The sequence below is a fragment of the Aythya ferina genome (assembly GCF_964211825.1).
Source record: "Aythya ferina genome assembly, chromosome: 4".
Taxonomy (NCBI): domain Eukaryota; kingdom Metazoa; phylum Chordata; class Aves; order Anseriformes; family Anatidae; genus Aythya; species Aythya ferina.
In genome coordinates, this window is record NC_140300.1 from 46333742 (window position 1) to 46353774 (window position 20033).

The 20033-nt window shown below is 36.9% G+C and overlaps 1 protein-coding gene across 3 annotated transcripts; it reads right to left on the minus strand.

Annotated features, from left to right (window-relative positions):
• Positions 1-2446: 2446 nt before the first annotated feature.
• On the minus strand, positions 2447-19537 carry ASIC5 (acid sensing ion channel subunit family member 5). Of its 3 annotated transcripts, none has more exons than XM_084518120.1 (11): positions 18924-19537; positions 15988-16294; positions 14003-14234; positions 13220-13339; positions 12110-12259; positions 11401-11548; positions 10652-10708; positions 9044-9212; positions 6525-6616; positions 5695-5913; positions 2447-2931 (listed from the first exon to the last, which is right to left on the minus strand). In XM_084518120.1, the coding sequence occupies exons 1-11, from the start codon at positions 18961-18963 to the stop codon at positions 2858-2860; spliced, it is 1608 nt and encodes a 535-aa protein (XP_084374246.1). In that variant the 5' UTR covers positions 18964-19537; the 3' UTR covers positions 2447-2857. The 3 variants fall into 3 exon arrangements, with proteins under 3 accessions (XP_084374246.1, XP_084374245.1, XP_084374247.1); XM_084518119.1 differs by having other exon boundaries at positions 6525-6697; XM_084518121.1 differs by lacking the exon at positions 13220-13339 and having other exon boundaries at positions 6525-6697.
• Between the last annotated feature and the right edge of the window lie 496 nt (positions 19538-20033).

The following is a 20033-nucleotide window of genomic DNA, read 5'->3' on the forward strand; positions in this document are numbered from 1 at the left end:
TCAGTAATGGTCAAATAGGTAATCATCAAGTAAATCAGCAATCCCTCCTTGAATGCCTATTTTCTAAGCCTTTGGTAAGGGAACGTATCGCTGTGCTTACATGGAGACTTACAACATGACATGACATGACTGAGACATGTCCAGCCTATGTTAATCTAGGTGTCCCCGACTTTAAACAACTGGTCAGGTTGAAAGTGGTTTTGAAAGTGTAATGGTTTGTTAATGTTTCTGGTGACTTTGACAGTGTGGGCTACAAATCTTTTTCATCAAGGACCCTGAAGTGTACTGTAAGTATACTGCATTTTCCAAGGCTCAGGGCCATTTCTTTGAAGGGAAACCCCAACATTAGCAAGGCAAAAATAGACACATTTGATCAGGCTTAATGAAGCAAAATGACACATTTTTCTAGAGGGAGAAGGGCTTCAGTATATGAATCTTGAAAGATCCACATGTGAATCTCTTTACCCTGTGCGGCTTGTAAAAACACTTCTTCAAAGCACTTATCCAAAAAGAGGTTTTAAAAATCACCATGACTGTGCCTGTACTGGGACAGGGGAAGGGTATGGAGCCCCTGCTAGGATGTTGGTGGTGTGTGTGGTGGGAAGGGCCATGCAGGAGTTTTTTCTCCTCAGAAGAAGCTGCCCTTTTATCTGTGAGGACTTCGTTGCTAGTGAGGGGTCAGCAAAGGTGAGCTTCTCCAGGTGGATGAAGGCACTTACAGAGCAAGAGAGTAACAGGACCAGGATGACCATAAGCAGCATCAACAAGATGTGATGCTAGTCCTAGATCCACAGCAGTATCCTGTTCATGTAGAGCTTATTGTTTATAAACCTATTCGTGTTTCAGCATCGCAATAAGTAATTGCTACAACACAAGCTTGAAGATGCTTCCTGTGTCCTGAGGTTTAATAAACACAGCAGCTGTTAGCCTGAGAACACGTTTAACTCAGGATAGAATTACAGCAACTCGATGTACCAAAGTTTATAGTATAATAAGGGATATTCTTCTAAAATACTGTGTAATTTGGCAGGCAGTATGAGTGAACCATTGTGGTTTATCTTGGCCTGGGCTTCTTAGAGTTGCATGATGATCCTTGGATTTCTAAAATATGGAGTAATCCCAGAGCATTCTGAACTGGAAAGGATCCATAAGAAACCAAGAGGCTGTATCATGCTGCCATGGTGCATTATTCAGGTGGGGAGGGCTTCCCTCCTGGAGTTCTACCAGCACCCGATCCACACACAGTGCAAAAAGTTGTATTAGGGTATTTTAGTGAGTGATTTTATTTAGTGAGTGATTTTATTTTATTATTTTAGTGAGTGATTTTATAGGGAAATTCAGCTCAGAGATGGTGAGGATTGAGGAGATTTTTCTTTGCACTTAACCAAGAGTAGATCATCTGGCTTGTATAAGCTCGTTAAGAGATCCAATAATCAGCTTACTCTGATGCAGAGGGGAGTTAGTTATATTTTTGTTTTGTTTACCTCAGAAATTCAAATACGCTATCACTCAGTTCAGGATGAGTAATATCAGGTTTGTCAGCAAATCCTTTGAAATACTTCTCAAGCTCATACATCATTAAAGAGAGGGAAATAAACCGGCTCAAGTTATACTGAGTAATTCTGTAATGGATGCTGAGAAACTGACTCCATGCACGAGAAGCCTGCTGAACAGGAGAAGCCTAAGGTAAGTGGGGCATCTACTGGTGAGACACTGCAATGAACTAACCTACTGTGTGAATGTCTGATCCAAAACCTTTACAGGCTGTTCTGTGCTCATTTTGCTTTGCCAGATAAGCAAGTGCCAGGCCTGCCTGCTGTGCTCTTTTGCCAAAATCATGCAGCTTCTCCTTGAGTAAATCCTTACTTTACTGTCACTCCTTTAGAGATGTCTGCCACATACATTGCAAGAGTAGTTGTGAATACAGTTAGAAGAAGAAAAGAAGTGAGCCAATGAAACTTTTCAAAAGATGTAATGCAAGTCTCTAAGCATCTCCAACCATCCCCCAGCCCAATCTGTCACTGCAGAGTCTCTGTCTGTTAGATTATAAAGCTTTCTTCCTTGTACCAGGAGATACTTTGATACCCTGGTCTGCTGCCCAAGGGTGTGAAAAGCATAAGAAAACGCAAGAATACTATAGGGAGATAAAATCCAGATCAACCAAGCACAGGTTGTTATCCACACCACCCAAGTTGCCTTCCTCCATTGTTCAGAAAATGTTATATGCAACAGCATGATATTCTCCACAGTGTTAAATACCCATTAATGACTTATGCAGAAGTCATTTAAAAATGTTCCATTTTTATTTAACATGCAACATTTGGGGCCAGGTGGAGGGTGTCATCTTCAGGCTGACATGTTTATAGCTATAAAATTCTATGTTGCATCCCATTGTGCACATGAGACATTGATTTGGAGGGAGCTCAAGTGGGCTTGCCCAGTCATGTCGTGTCATTAATTTCATTTATTTAACATTTTAGATTCAAACAGTCAGCATGTGAAAAGCTTGCTTCTTTGTACTGAGAGCATGCAGGTGTATTGCAAAAAGGAAACATGAACAAATAAGCAGCAGAATAATGCTAAATTATGAAAGAATTTGATCATGCTGTTAAATTACCTTGCTTATGTTGCCTTTGTAGATATACCACCTTTACTTATCCAGTAAAGTGACATCTTCTTTTAAGCCAACTTTAAATTCTTTTGTCTTTCTAGACCCACAGTCACAAGTTGAAATACAAAAGCACCCTTACTTCTGCTCTGCTGCACAGCACACATTTGCTATGTTTAGCTGTGCCGAGGAATCAATTGCTTTATATAATCTCATCACAAGCCATTGTTGAAAAAGCATCCAAGTCTGTCACTTGACCTTGGGGAAAACACTGGTCTTTGTGTTTTCTTCAGGGCTTCTTCTGCCACGTATGTTTGAAGAATCTGTAACCAAGAAGTGCTTTCAGCCATTCTTGTCCAAAAGTCAGTGGAGTAAGCAAAAGTAATCTTACTCCAGTACTTAGATCTTTGCTTAGTTAAACCTTCCCTTTCTGCAAACTGGCTTTTTTTTTTTTTTTTCTCCTGATTCTTTAGCATGTTCTGTGGTTCATTTCATTTGAAATTTGGCACAGCAGAAACAATTCCAGTTTTATTTTGTTTATTCTTTGCAATACTAATTTTCTTTTATTTAGCCCTTATTTGCAGAAGCGAACAAGAAAAAGCATTGTGATTGAAAGCTGCAAAATACTTTGATCTCTACACAAAGTGTGTTAGATCACTGTTTAATCTGTCCCTTGCTTTTCTTTTTATCCAGACGCCAGATAATATCTGATTCCTACTCCTAAAAAGAGAATTTCTTCTGGCTCAGGAGTTCCACAGCTACAAACTGTTTAAGGCTGGGAGAAGTCTTTAGAGAACTATCACGGTACGTTCATTCTGTTCCTTCCACACTGACCAATATACACCTCGGACAGTGGGGTTAGATAGACCTGCCCTTATGGCTGCTGTTTCAAGTGTGCATGCACTGGGTAACAGGGAGCAGGGAAGTCCCAGCAGAAATGACAAATAAAAAATAACTGAGCAACAATCTGTATGTTAACCTTAAGGTGTCTCAAACCTGTGGTTACTGAGGAGTAAAATCAAGGCATCTCTTTCTAAGAAAGCAGAAACATTTAATTTGTTTCCTGAATTGCTTTTCCAGAGCTTATGTTCAAGGGAAGCTGTTGATGGCCAAATGGTAGCATTTTCATTACTTCATAATTAACATAATAAGAATAATAATAATTAAACAATAATTAACATAATAAGAACTTAGATGCTTAGCACGTCCATTTACTACTTTATTTACAAAAAATGATCTATTATTAGTTGCTGAAGTTGAGTGGATGGTGTGGAAGAATAGCACGGTTTATAGAGCATGGCTGTGGCAGACTGTACCTGGTGTTTCAGGCACAGAATTGGTGTGAGAGCAATAGAGCATGGGGAGCGGTGGTTCAGAAGGTATGGTGTTGTAGGCAGTGTGAGCTTTCTAATTGGACTTCAGATGCTTTGTTTAGCAAAGTTAAGTCTGTACAGTGCTACTCTGAAGTATTGGCAACTATCAGTAGGCTTTTAAATAAAGTTACCTATTGCTCTCATATAGAGGTAATTGAACAGAAGTCAGTGCTTCAAATCAGGATAACCCTTTATCACATATTCTTAAATTCAGTCCTGGGTGCATTTTATATAAGACAGTTCTATGTCTACCTCTCCTAAAGGGTCTCCACCCAGGCTCTGGCACCTCCAAAAGCTCTGGCAAGATGCTTAGCCAAGTGTGGATTTGTTCAGAGCTGTATCCAGAGACACTATCTAGATAAATTCACTGTATACAGTATCTTCAATACATTTCTTTATCCTATTAACTTTCACAGTTTTCAGTGACTCTGAAGTTTACTAAAATGTACTTTAAAAGAAAAAAAATACCACCCCACAGTAACTCCGCCAACCCGGTGCACACTTCCTGTTCTATGGTCTGTAGTGTGTTTGTGTGGGAATGGTATCTATTTACTCTACGTTATTGCACATCTTTGGAAGTTTATTTACTCACCAAAATCTTCTTTAAAAACAAGAGACTCTAAAGCACTGCTCCAAGGGCCCACACAGATGTAGGAAAGCACAGCAGCTTTTCTGGGGGCTTTTAAATAAATAAACTTTCAGGAAGCCTGACTCAGCACTAAAGCCACTGAATTCTTACTGTCACTGATTTTAGTAAGACATAGATTAAGCCTTTAGTCTTAATTATCCTCTTTCATGACATTAAACGTTGAAATTTTGTTGTTCAGTCCTACTGAGCCTTCCTGAAGTTTTATTGCTTCCAGCAATGATAAACTCAGTCAATAGTCTATAAAATGTGGGGTCAGTAGTTTCATTGACATAATGAAGCAATCTTTTTGGCAATTAAATTAGAACTCTGCCATATATCATACAATTTTATGTCTATTAAAAATAATAGAAGGAAAACAGGTCTGTTTGTAGTCTCTAGAGTCCAACAACATGAACTTGGCCTATGTTTGCCCTCTTGCCATCTACCCAGATGCTCTAGGTTTCTCAGTTTTGTATTTATAGTAGTTGACAGATTCATGAGATTTTTAAAAATATTTTTGATGCATTTCTGACAGACAATGTACTGTAGCAGTTATTGTTATTAGGTGTATTTTGATATTTGTTATTAGGTGTATTTTGATAGGCAAATCTACAATATCCTTTGCTGGAACATGTAAACCTAGGAGCAAAGACTTTGTCGTTAATACAGAATCTGCTTTTTCAGCTTAGCAGTGCTACACCTTTATGGTGGTTAAGAAATTCCTTGTGTGTTAATCTGGCATGTGTATTATTTCTCCTCACTCGGAATACAGAAGATAAACTGGGTCAGAAATGCAAAATTGCATGGAATGTCAGTAACACTTGCTGTGCTATTAATAAAAATTGGTAATTTAAAATAAAATTTTAGGTAAAAATTACATTTTTCATTACATGATAAAGAAAGCAAGTGTTTCCAAAGTTCATTCTTTAAAAAATTGTCTAGCACAGTGACATGGCTCTAGGTGCTAAATGAAGCAGAAAGACTAAAGGAAGAGAGCCTTGGAAAATATTACTGTCTCCTTTACATCTTAAAAAGGCAGGAAAGTAGCAGAAATATTTAGTTTTGTGAGTCTACAAGCCACTAACATTCTTGTATTCCTGTATTTTTCTCCTTTTGTATTCCTGTATTTTTCTCCTTGTGTGTTGGTTGGTTCTGGAATGGATTATTCCATTGAGGCATTTCAGGAGCTTTCAGTAGAAGAAAGATGCACATCCAACAGAAATTAGTAAAAATATACTCAAGCAATTCTATGAGTGTAATCATACTGGCACCACAAAACAATCCAAGCTGGCCACCTACATCAGCTGTAATAGAAAGAAATAAACATACGTCATACTAAGTATTTGGTTTAGTCTAGCAAGCAAACAAAACTCTGCTAGTACTCAAGCACTAAATAAATTCAAAATACATAATCCATCACTTTAAGAAAACAGAATTAATATTCTTAAGAATGTTTGTGGGAAAAAGATGAATCTGTTTATTAAAATTCTAAATAAAGCAAGTACAACACAAAACTTCCTACGGTGGAATATGTGCTTAAAAAATCTCCTGCTTCTTTTTCTGTTAAGCTATTCTCTTGCCTCTCCTCCCTATGTTTTCCCTCTCCCCTTTAAATCCCAGAAGCTTCCCTATGCTTACAGTTCAGTATGTTGTGTAGCCATAAATTAGTGCAGAATTTAATTACTACTCTCCACTGCAGGTCATTTAATGGTATGGCAGGAGACCATATCAAAAATGAGCATGAAGCAAACATGATCATTACCATTGTAATATCAAAGTCATTGTTTTTTGTTTATAAACCCAGATAGCCTATGACTTTGGAGAGGAGAAAATAATATCTATTTTTATGTATTTATTATTATTATTTTAGATTAAGTATTGATGAGCAATAAATAAACGTCACGCATTCACTTACCAAGCAACTCAGATACAGACAAGGCCTTCTGCTGCTGAGTTATTTTGTAGCTCAGATCATGGTACTTAATGTCAATAAGCACAAGGTTCTGCCTAATGACAAGCACATACAATATTACATGACACAGCCAGGAGTGCTGTTTGTTTTTACCAACATCCATCAGTATGAACTGCCTACATGGAGAGTGATGTATCTTTTAAAGAGCAATCCACTAAGAGGTATAAAAATTAGTTAGATGACTGAAAAACAATGTTTCCTAATACTGGAAGTTGTAAAAGGATCTCATTGGAGGAGTTGATCTCCAGACTATGTTAAAAGAACAACTCAGCACTACTGAGATAAAATCCTAAAGGGTCACAGAGATAAGCTTAAGTGGAAGTGCCAAGCATCCTGAACTACAGCAGATACACTGCTTGGAAATGTAGTCTAATATAGCCTGTCATTTATGTACAAATGCAGATTTAATCCTGATGATCTCAGTGACAGTGTTTGTGCAGAAAAGCCCTTGTCCTATACTCAGATGCTTAGTTCTTCCCTCTGCTAAAAGCTTCTCTTACTTGCCTGCTGCAAAAGTGGAAGAGCAGGCAAATCTTTGGTGGAGCAGGATCTGGAATGATTCAGCGAGAATAAAGAGCTCATCTTTGTGATATCGTGACTACTGAAAGAGTCAGCGTAGCTGCTAAATAGAAGATAAACATAGCAGTAGAGGTATAAAACAGACACAAAAACTGATTGCATAAATAATGTCATATCCTTTAAGAATAAAAGTAGTGTTTATTCAGAAGTGTAAACAGCTACAGATTTTGAGGTTGAAAATGATAATGAGCTTATTAATTTGATATTCACTGAAAATGCAGTATTGGTTATATAAAATGACTTCCATTTCTTTAGGTGATAATTCTAAAATGTAGGTAACATTGGGTAATAAAAATAATCCTACTTTCATGGGTTTTTACTGTAAGACCTCCTACAACTGTCATAGGGTTCCTAGTAGTTCTACCCAGTAAGGTAGTAAACAGTTAACTTTTCCCTTCTTAAATTTTCAGAAATTAATCAGTGTCTGTGTTTTACAGTTGTATGTACTTTTTAATATGTGGGCAGGATTCCTATTGGTTAAGGCTTGGTAGCAGGAGAATGTTCTGTATTTTCTCTTGCCTAATTAAATAATTGCTGGGCTGTGCATGATGTTTACATACAATAAAATAATCAACAAAGATAAAATGTTCTCAAAGGATTAGTATCTTTTGCATATAATAATAGGTTTGATTTTCATAATACTCATATAGTTCCTGTTCATATATAAATATATGGAAGCATTTGCAGACTGATGGCTTCAAGAGTGAGAAAACTGAAGTCACTGAAACAATGAAATGAAATACTCAGAGATATTTCATTAGCCAGATTTTCTACGGTTCTTTGTAAATATATTTGAATCCGTGAATATTATTGGTTCATGTAGCATTTGTGTTAATACTTATGTGCACAAGTAACATCTACCTCTGTGAGTATGAGGTAATTTGGACTACAAAACTGTATTGAAACTTCTCTTCGAGAAGTATCTTTCTAGCAGAAAATTATGGAAATCATTCTATTGGGTATTTAATGCATGCATTTTCAAGGAAATTCAGTATCAATTTATTATACTGTAAGCGTGAGGTATGTATGCTTTATTAAATCATAAGTATATATGATAATTCTTCCACGAATTTAAAGGTATTCAGATTGTGTTATCTTAGTGCTACTACTGAACAACACAGCTCTGTGCATAACTTAATTTATAACATAATTTACGAGATAAATGTGCAGTCAGTACCATAGAGACATATTTTTACACTAGAAGGTCTCTTCTTTGGGTATAGTCCTACTTTGTTGTTGTTGTTGTTTGGTAGGTAGCATTTTCAGTCACACAGATGGAACCATCTTATTTTGCTACCTTATGAGAATACTTCATCAAATATTTTCTAAATATTTTTTATAATGTAAATGGTATCAATAGATTTTACTAGCAATAGAAAAGAATGTTAAACTTGTGACATTTTTGCCACAATAAAACCTAGCTCTTTTTCTGGTAATGCATTGAGAGAAAGAAGGACTTTATCTAGCATCTATTTGGGTTATTCACTGACTTCAGTTGTGAAAAATCTGTCTTCTTTGTTGGGTGGATTGCTCGTGTGGGTTGTGAATAGGTTTGATAACCCTGCTCTTTCTTTATACCTAATTGCAAAGAGTGATTAAAAATAACACAAAAGGTAGCATAGAACATTACTTTCCAACTGAAGTATAAATTTTATGTTATCCACGGGTCTTAGATGTATCTCAGTATAGTTTAGACCTACATGAACATGTATAAATCCTAAACTAATCTCTTAGACAAGATTGGTCACCTCAGAGACAACATGTTAAATACCACACACTTCAGAGTATATTTTTAAAAGGTCACATTTACATCATACACTCTGTTCACACACTTAGATATAATGGATTATTTCCTTATTAGACAAAGCGTTAAGCAAGATTACCTGATGTATTCTGGGCTTTTCTTCAGTTTTGCAGAAATGAATTTTATGGCATTTTCTCCTCCAAAACTTGAATAGGTGACAGTGGTAGGATATTCCATTTCTTCACAAGGGGCAGGGCAAGTGGAATTGTGAGTTCCTACTGTACACAATCCTTTTATCTCTATATCAGCTGAAATTTCAGGAGAAAGAACTTGCATAATGTTTCTGAAACAGCACACATTGTTAAGACTTTTCTTAACCTTACAAAATGACTTTAATAAAGACTTTGATTAATTATCCTTAGAAAGGTTGGTGCATACTAGTTTGAAGGAAGAAACATGCATTTGTAAAAGGCACTTAGGTAGCTGGAGCACAATATTAAGGGTTGAAATTTTTGGTTTCGATTTGTTCCCCCTTTCAATGCTCCCCTACAGAAATTCAGCACCTTCAAGTCTTTTCACCTTCATTAGGACTTTAGGACCTTACTCTTTCTCATCCATGATTTATCAGTAGGATAGATCATACAGAGGGGTGCCCATGTTCTGTGCTAGCCTTCTGGTTGCATACTTCAGTTTATAATCCTTGGTCTTGATGTTTGCCTAGTTCCTTTCAATGCACAGGAGTAGGTTCCAGAGCAGTGCCAGCAGTAATTTACTGTCATCTGACAATTTCATAAAAGTTTTGCTAAACTGAGCTTGCTTAAGCCCCCTTCCCCTGTTCTTTGACTTTGGGCTTAAGACAGCTGACGGAGATCCTTCTGTTTTCTCAAATACTAAACAGATATCACACAATTCTGCAGGTGTGGCTGCTCTGGGAGGCCATTGTTCTGACAAGGCTCTAACAGAAAGAAATCACTGAGGGAATCTGGAAAAGCTGCAGAAAATCAATGTAGGAAAAAAAAAAAAAAAAAAAGGTAAGGCATAAATACTTCCTGAAGCAAAAACTGTAACCTAAAGACATCCACTCTGAGGTGAGTACCATAATCTCCTGCCTGTGGTGCTCGGTTTGCCCTGGGGTGGTGGCAGCTGCTGTGCCTTCCCTCTGCATGTGGGCTTCTCATGTTTGTATGCTGGGGGACAAGAAGTATCTCAGCCTGTTAGGTGACAATTTGAAGCACTCCCTTCCTCCAGAAATAAACTCGGTAATCTACATGGTTTCCTAATTGTCCAGTCCTTTGGGAAGAGAAAGTCACATCACATAGCTGAATCCATAAGAATTAAAAAGGAGGCTTTCCGAAATTCATGAAAAGTTACTTCTCAGATTATCACTCACAGTATTTTCCAGGAAGTCTGCTGTAGTGACTTAAGAATTTCCTATCTACTGGGTGTAGATTATTTGCTCATGAAAAGAATTGTATTTGAAGCATTTTGAAAATGTATGATTCACTTAATTTTTATTTTTATCTTTTTAATTATATAATATAATATAGAACATATAATAATATAGAAGTCCAGTGATTTAGTGTTATTTTTTCATCACTTACCAAGCTTTTTATTACTGTGTCTGATCTCTATTTTCAGAGTCTTAAATGAACTGGGATGTACTCCATTACTACTTTTGGTATTTTAACTGATATTTTCTACTGTTTGGAATTGGCTTAGAACATATGAATATGAAATTAATACTTACAGACTGCAGGATAAACACAATTGTAAAACTTCAGCAAATCACATTCGGTTCCATTGCCTTAAGAATAAACAAGTAACTTTAGAACTTAAATAAACAATCTAGCTCTTAGCTCTGTTTGTGTTAAACTGAAAAATAATGTCATCAAAGCCCAGACACCACTTTGTGCTACTCTTTATACAACTGAGAAAACAATTCAGTAGGGCACAGTACAGTTATGCCACAAGGGGTACATAGCAATAGAAGACAATAGACTAAATCAAGAGGCTCACTGGAGGACTGAACATTATTATTAGGCATGCCAGCTAGAACTGCCTTTAAGGCTGTGGCTCACTCTTTGTATTAGCTTGCTAAGAAATTTCTGTCTTAGTAGTGAAAATACAAAATAGGTAGATGTAATTTATGATTACACCCCACATGTTTCAGCAAAGGTTTTAAACTTCGTGGAGGATTACTCAGATACCAACTTGTCTCACAGCCCTGAGGAATAATCTTTTTCAAGATTTTTGGTGTGTATCCTAAAAATAGCTAATGGACAGATGCCAAGTCTAGAGTTGAACAAATATCTTGCTGCTTTTCTCTGAATTAAAAAAAAAAAAAAAAAAAAAAAAAAAAAGATTTGAGTAAATTAAATAATCCCAATTGTAAATATCCCACAAAGATGTACCCTGTCTCCTTTGCCATTCAATAATGAGTTAGTTCTCCTAGCAAGATGATCATTAAATAGAGCATATGGTAGTCCTAAGAAATACCTGGCAGAATGAAAGGCAAACAGCCACACCAGTCCTGTATGTACCGGGCCTTGCATTCTTGTAAACAGCCATTTGTACTATAAGTATTCTGGTACTGAAGCTTTATATCAGGCTTGCACTCTCCCCATGGGTATTCTTGGATAATTGACTGTAAAGTAATAATAACAGAATACATAAATTTCTCTTTTAATTTAGATATCGCTTTATCACATTTTACAGTGCTAAAGGAAGCCTGTTTGAGACATAAGCAGTAATACTGTGATTTAATTGGAGGTGATTACAGTTTGTGCTTTTATAATTAAAATCATCTCTGTTCTCACACAGCAAAACCAGGACCTGATCAGACAGCCTAGTGCAGCAGGATAGTCTTCTCTGGTTGTATCAGGAAAGGACTATCAGGAATCTGATACAAAATTAGCTGTGATGTAACATATTGATGCTACTGCCCTATCTTTGTATTGTTATGTCAGTGAGACTGTGAGAGGTTAACTTGAGTAAAAGCAGATTAGGCAGACCATTAATATCCTGGAAAAAAAAATCAGGCTTGTTGGTGGGTTTTTTATATAGCTGGTGGAAATGTTATTCTTAGGACTCCCTGTGGCATGATAAATATTAAATAATTGCAAATGTTTGTAATTTATTTCCATGCCTCGGAAGAGATTAGCAATGGTACAGACTAATATTTCCACCTGATGGATAAGGTGCTTACCTTCAGCTGGCGGATTGCAACCTGTGCATGCATGCCGACTGGTGTTAATAAACCTAAACCATCAAAGCGTGGAACCTCTTTGGGTGAATGGATAACGAAAGTGATGCCAGCATCAGTATAACCAAGGGCAGGATCATCAGTGAATTGCTCCTGATACAAAAAGAAGTATTGTAAATAGTTTTGGTTTTGCTTATGCTCTGAAGGTTAAGCTATATTTAAAATGGTGCTGCTTTATTATTATTATTATTATTTGGTCTTATTTCCCTTGTTACACCTTCAGCAATTTACAGGAAAATGTAGAAGTAAGCTGACTTGAATTTTCTTCATTAACTTTGTAGGTTTCCTTTCAGTTACCCTAAATTTTAGTGTGTTTTGTTTTGTTTCTTTTTTTTCTTCCTTCTGTCCTCTCCCACTTTCAAAAGCAAGAAAGCATGGATGAACCTTCTTCATAACTTGGAAATTCACTTCTTTTACTTGCAACTACTCCATGTTTCAGCAAGCTTTCTATTACTCTCTTGAGAACCTGTCACTCCTCTCCCCTATAGTTGCTAGAGAGCAAAAATTAATGTCTAACTCTTAAAATTCTAGGTTTTAGTTTTCTTCCCTGATCTCATAAGGTGATATTCCCTGAGCTTACTGTGTTTTGTGATCAAAAACAATCCTAGCAAGGTCTTTACAGTGCAAAGACCAGATCATAGCTGACAAGAGACACTTCAGATGTTGCTGAAAAAAAAATCAGTACTACTTAGAAATTGGCATCATGTGACCTTCCCTAGTGGATCTCTTACTGAGATAGAGATGTTATCCTGAATTGTTTGTATAAAATTAAATTATTTTTCTGATGATACTTTTCAGCTGTAGGTGAATTGTGTTGATATATGTATATATGCTCGCTTGCAACTTTCTACATCATTTGTTTTGGGGACACAGTCAATAGCTATTCAGAGTTTTTATACTAGTTTTGGGTCTTTCCTTTAAAATATGCTTTTACTTATGAACAGTCTTGAAAAATAATTTTGTGCATGAAATTCTGAAGGTCTGTGTAAAACAAAATCTGCCGATCTATGAATTATTACATGATTTTGTATATAATCATTGGTATATCTGTACCTGTTGGACATCAAAAAGTAAACGTAAGCCTCTTCCAGACAAACTCACACTTCTTGCTGGAAGACCATTGTAATTAAAAGTAAAGCAGTTTCCATATTCAGTGAAAACATGTTCAAAATCCTTCAATAAAGGAAAATAGGGAAGTGTAAAATTAAAAAAAAAAAAAAAAATCACTTAAAATTTCATTAATTTCACAATGTAATAGATGGACTAGTGTTTTTTGGTTTAGTATCCCCCCACCCCCCAAGGCAGTGCAAAGAATAAGGCTAACCTGCAAGAATATGGGACCAATTTTTCTGTCCACGTATTCTATTGAAGTTGGGAGTTGTTGTATGGCAGAACTGAGACACAAATAAGAGGATCATATTTTTTCGTTGCTGCTGCAGGACTAATTACATCAGTTAAGTGCAATGCAACCATGTTGTGCAAAAACACTCCATTCACACTGATGTTGGTTATAGGCCATTTATGGGAAAGGTTGCTGAATGAAGCCTGGAGGCATGACAGTTTTCAAAGGCTGCTATTTATGCAGGCGTGGGACTAGGCGGAGAGCAACTTAAACTGAAATTCCATGTTACAGCTCAGGTAGGCCAGCGGGCTGCCTCTGTGGTCACTGGGGTTGCTCCTCAGGGTCATTTAGAGCAGGATGTTTTCTCTCAATTGACCAACTGTGAAGGGAAGGCAGGGGGAGTAGCTGGGAAAACCAGGTGTCTGAAGTTGAGTGGTAAGAATACATCCCCTTCCCCTCCATGCTTCTGATGTAATAAAAGGAAAAATATTTACCTCTGGGTGACATGTCTTTCCAAAGAATTCACATTCTAGCAATGTGCTGTGGTTTAGATAAAACCCATTTTTCCTTGTAAACTCTTTAATGCTGAAGTTCTGGTTTCCAAGAAGAAAATCATTTATCTCTTGAGAAAATTTGTCTTCCATAGAAAATTTCTGGACAACTCCAGACACGATGTTCCAAAGGAGAAAAATGATTTGGAGATTGCTTACTGCATGAGCTTGAAACCTGTCAGTGCGAAGGAAAAAGAATGGCTTGGAGTTCTGCAGAGTTACAGGACTGATCTCAGTGCTCTCACCAAACCCATGACATGTTTTGTCGCCTGCTCACTAACTGCATGTGATTCTTGCCCACCATGCCTGCACTTGCACTATAACATGGATAAACAATATAGTCTCCATTTCTAGGAAAAGGTTATCTTCCAAACAAGAAAGTAGGAAAGGGACCCCTTTCCAGGGTTATTCTAGAAACATTTCTGTTGTGTGGTTATTTAATAAATAAAAATTAAAATGGTCATCTGCATAAGCCAGCTGTCAGATTTCTAGAGCTGAAGAAAAGCTGGACAATTGCATTTACATGAGAAAAATAAATGTAGCTGTAAGGAGCTGTTCCTTTGGGGCGGGAGGGAGCAAGAAAAAAAAAAACAAAACTGTGTTTTCATGATGTCACTGAAGACCTTTTCTGAATTAAATAAAGGGTTCAGAGAACTGTTACGGTAAGTTTAATTTCAAAATACTGAAAAGAAAATAAAACCTAAGAAAATGGCAACACCATGTTCTTTAGAATCACTATTTTACATAATCCTATTTTACAAAACGTATCAATGTATTTGTGCAATGGATCTTAATGCAGAAGCATAAGAAAGATTGGTAGGAACAGCTCTTCAACTGAATTTGAGTCAAAAAATAAAGGCAGAGGTAGAGCTGTGCCTCTTCGTTCCACCAGCAAAGAAAACTGTCGCTAAAAACAGGAGGAAAGGATAAGCACGATGTGAACAACAGATGGATGTAGCAGCAAACTGCCTCATAGGCAGATAACTGCTGTGCTCGGGAGCTGTTTGCTCGCAATGTGTTGCCACTATAGATGCAAGAAGTGAGAGGTTTTTATAATACACACCGTACTCTACCTGCAGTGTATGTTCTACAGAATAACCCAAAATGGCTTTACACGGGGCAATGGGAAGGAAAAATAGTGAGGTGGAAAGGCTTCAGCTATCTGGGACTTGGACTTGTGGTTGATTCTGCCAACAAGAGGTAGAAGATCTCACAACTTACATTGTTTTCCTGAGAATGCTAAGATTTCTCCATTACTAAAACAGTTGTTAAATATTTGCTCTAAAAATCAGGCAGTGGTTTTGCTGCATTATTTTCAAAGTGGTTGCATCTGAATCCTGGCCAGTATCTTAAACTGTAGAAACCTGTAGTGAAGTTTTTGCTTAGATATGACTTTCAAACTCGCAAAGTGCTTTCCTCCTACAACTCCCACTGACATCAGCTCGAACCATAAAGGCGCTGAGCACCTCTGCGGAAAAATAACTGCTTTGACTAAGGTTTCTACATTTGCATGAGGTTTTGTTCAAACCTCTCTATTTGCAAATGTTGTATTTTATTTTTAACTTGGGTATGACTGACTGTGCCTTAGTTACGCTATAGAAGGAACACTCAAGGTTTATGATTATACACAGAAGAATAATGCCAGAGATGACTTTATACTCCCCCTTACTCCTTGAATCTTAAAAATCTGTGGTGCAGCTCCTCATTTGACGAAAGGGAAAGGATAAAGACAACCTCCCTTGATTCTCATGTTTTTCTCCTCAGTTAAATCTCATGTGGTGGTGTGAAAGACAGACCCCTTGGAGCCGCATTTTTTTTGGTTTTGTTTTATGTGATTTGTTCAAAAAAGCTGTGGATCCCAATTCCTTTATGTTAGCCAGAAAAAGAGGTGTTGCCTCTCAATAGTGAACAACAAACACAACTTTTACCTGTTCAAGTTGCAAAAAGTCACAGCAGGGAATTTGACGTTTTCCACGTACTGAACTACCACCGTAGTTGTGGTTGGCCAGCTGAAGTAATAGGTAAAGCGACTGCAGATTTGCCAAATGACGATGCTAAGACAGCCTGTGACCACTAACAGCCACAGCCCTCTGTGTGTCCGGCTTCGCCTTCGGACAATATTTTGCACTCCATGAAATGAAGTGGATGAGGCGAACTCCTGGTGATACCTCTTTCTGTCTTCCAAACATGGCTGCAGTTTCTTTATTAAGTACAATCGTATCTTTTCCAATTTTCCTTAATATTGAACAAAATGAAAACACATTTTTTTAAATTAACATTTAAATGGCACTTTGGAGAGGAAACTAATTCTAGTATTGGAAAGCATCTTTAAGAGCGGTAAATTCTCTCTTTGATTAGTGAGCTTCCTTCTACGAATGGTTTAGAGCCCTGGAAGTCTTGTGTGCTAGATTAACTCTCTTATCTGCCTGAGAACAGACTATACCTTGCAATATTTTATGTATACATATTCTTGAACATATTAATATTAATGAGGAATTCCACCTCTATGGATTTTTTTTTTCTTTTGACATACCTCATTAATCTAAAACCACAGGATGCTGTGAAACTGTAAAAAGCTAAGCATCTGATTATTACAGTAGCATCCTAATGAACTCCTGGCCCTTCATGCTTGCTCTAAGAAATAAGATAAAAAGGGAATTACATATTTTTCAGGCTTTTACTATTCCGTTATTGAAACTCTGGGCAAAATTTTAAAGGTTACAGGTTCAAAGGGAACTCTACTATCTTCCTTGGGTTTATATGAGTAAACTTTAGAGTATGGCATGTCTTGTAGGATGAACATACACACTTCATCAGACTGATTTACTAGAGGCTGTTCCAGTTGGGCAAAGAAATGAAGGGATGCACAATTCATCTGCTATTGCAATCATGACCACATTAACACTGGGATTTTTTTTTGTCCTATGTGCAGACTGTGATAATTAAATCCCAGGTGGGTTTGGATTTCAAAGTGTTTCCAAAAGAATATATATGTATATTTAATGCTTCATATGAGAACTTTGATCAGTATGATTTACTCTAACTTCTTTTAATCATCAAACAGCTGCTTCTGCTGGAAAACTGATCAGAAGTTTTTCTTCTAGCTCTAGTGACTGTTAGATCCCTTTGGAAAGCTGTTCAGCCATGGGTGCTTTTGTACTTCACATTGTAATAGAGGGAAAATGATTAGGAGCTATGTCTTCTGTGCAGACTATAATGTTGGTCCAAGAAGTACAGGTAGAACAAATTTTATAAAACAGATATAGATGCTGGCAACTATTTTCAGGATCTGAAGATGTAGTTTTTCTTTAATCATTCATTTTTGGTCTCAGTCTGGTTCTCCGAAAATGAGCAATGACTTCAGTGACTTAAAATGATTTTACAATGTCACTAAACAATTATTTCAGTAATAGCTTCTCAGATTCTTTCTGTTGCAAGCTAGATGTTTCTTTCTAACACTTTTTCCTATTGTTATAATAGAATGGTTATTCCAGGTTTCAATTAATGAATGGTAAAGTAATACATCTATATAATGTCAATGAGTGTAATCTTATAAATAATTAGCCCTTCATCTTATGCTCTATAAAATTAGGTCATGTGTATCTGGGCTAAGGTTGTGTATCCAACACAGTTGAACTAGCTGTGACTAGGTGAGTTAGAGTATCCAAGCTGGTACTAGATAGAAAGACCTTAGGCATACATTAGACCTTAGACAATCGGACAATAAGGTCTTGAGAGAGACATCTTCTTTTGTACTCTACAAAGTACATTTAGTGCAGGCACTCAAAAAAAATAATAATTGTCAGATATATGGATAAAAACAATTTCAAAAAAGGATCTAAAGGTTAAAGGATGCATAAAAAAAAATAAATGAGAAAAATCCAGGTTCAGGAGAAAACCACGTTTCAGTGTAGGCAAGTATGGAACATGCATCTAAGAACAAGCAGGGTAGACTATACATTCACGATGGGCTGTAGGTGCTTTGCCTCAGAAAACACTGATTGCTGAAGAATCCCCAAGAACTGTGATTTTTTAGTCAGATGAACCTGATTTCCTAGTCCAGTGTTTTTACAGGAGAAATGAGTTCCCTGTATATATAACCCAGGGATATGTGTCCAGGGACATGCTATTTTAAGTTTGCCTAAAAACTTCAGAAATTCACAGTATCTTTACATTCAACTTAGTGTTAACATAAAGAAGGTTTTTTCAACTTCAGTAAGTAGGTAATTGATTACTACTTGTATAGGAAACTGATAGGTAATAATAAGTTATTTTGACCCAGTGGGAGAAAAAGATATAAAAGAACTGGAAGCTAAGCTCTTGTACAACAGAAATAAAGTAGAACATTTTTATTTTTACATTCCCAATGGTAAATTGTGATTGGATTTTCATTAATGAACTTGTTAAAAAGGAACAGCTTTGTGAAAGATAGCTCAACTTCAGCCAGAGCTCTTACCTGAAAGGGGTGATTTCAGGAAGGTTACATGTGACTTCTGTCTATGCAAAGGTTAGTTAGTCCAGATAGTTTCAGGATTTCCTTTTTGCCTTAATCTAAAAATCATTAAAGTATGGCATCATTCAGAAAAGTCATTGCCTAGTTAAAGCTCTGTTAATTTTATTCTAAATGCAGGACAAATAACTAGAGAGTTTCCCTCATGTCCTAAATGTAACACTATCTCTGCAAGCTCTTTTTCATCTCTCCCTTCTTCTTTATATCTTGAAATATGTACATTACTGCTATTTTTGGACAAGGTTCCAAGGGAAGAGAGACACCTTTTCTTGTTCTGTTTGTCAATCCTGAAAAAAAAAACTACCAAAATGTAACATTTTTGGTAAGGCACTCTAATATGTCTAAGTTACATACCTTTAGCATCCAATTGAGTGAATCTCCCCAGTTGGTCCATGAGGCTCTGCTTATTTCAGTAAGGAAGTAAAGGATACAGTAAGCTGGTTTATCACTGTGATCATTGCTAGCTAATGGCTTTTATAGAAAACTAAATGGGAGGTGATACTCGATGACACATAGCACTGGGCAATTTACCTGCCGGGGTTGCTATGTTTTGCCTTTAAATAACTTGGTCTGCAAAGTACAAGAGAAGATTAGTTTTATGACAGGATCAGATGTTCAAGTACTTATGATACCAATAATAATAGAAGTGCAGACTTCTGTCTTGTTGCATCAGCGTGAAAATTATTTTTTTCAGAATTTTTCCTTTTATTTCAGAAAAATCAATCATCTTCACTAAGGTACTGTGCTGTTCAGAACTGAATAAACAATCTTTAAGTAGATAGGAACCCTTTCCCTGGAGGGCAATGAATGTTTGCCACTGGGTTCCCACCAGCTATAGGGTGGAGTTCACCCTTGCTTTGAATAGCTGTCCTCATAATGACCTCCAGATTTTACATTCGTGTGGGCTTTAGCAAGAAATGGGCTGTTATTCTTGAGAACTGACTCCGATGTTGAGGAAGAAAATATGTGGAGAATTGGTCATTCCATTAACTCCTTATTGGGGGGAAAAAAAAAAAAAAAAAAAAGAGAGAGAGAGACAAACTGCTTTTCTGGAGGATGCATGGTATCAGCTTGTTTGAAATTCATTTCAAGAACCGAGCATCTAATTAAATGCAATAGAAAACACTCAAAAGCTCAGACCTGGGATGTACCTGATGAATCATCTAGGAAGATCTAAAAAACTGTCATAGTCCCTCTCTGATTTGCAGGGGTGGTGATTTTGGGACTGCTTCATCTCTCATTTTTCTCTTAGTAAAGCTCCTAAAGCTAATGCCCACAGTGTCCTTGGGTTTCTAGGTGCACTAGCGCAGCCTCTCGGTACCTCAGTGGCTGGTTGTTCACCAACTGCTTTCTGGCCGTGTTGGTCAAGCAGTGAGGTGCAAGATGAAGCACTGAGCTCCATTTAGTCATTCCAGTGTGGCAAGCAGATTTCTGTACTCGGCTTCTTGGAAATCCCTCTTCCTT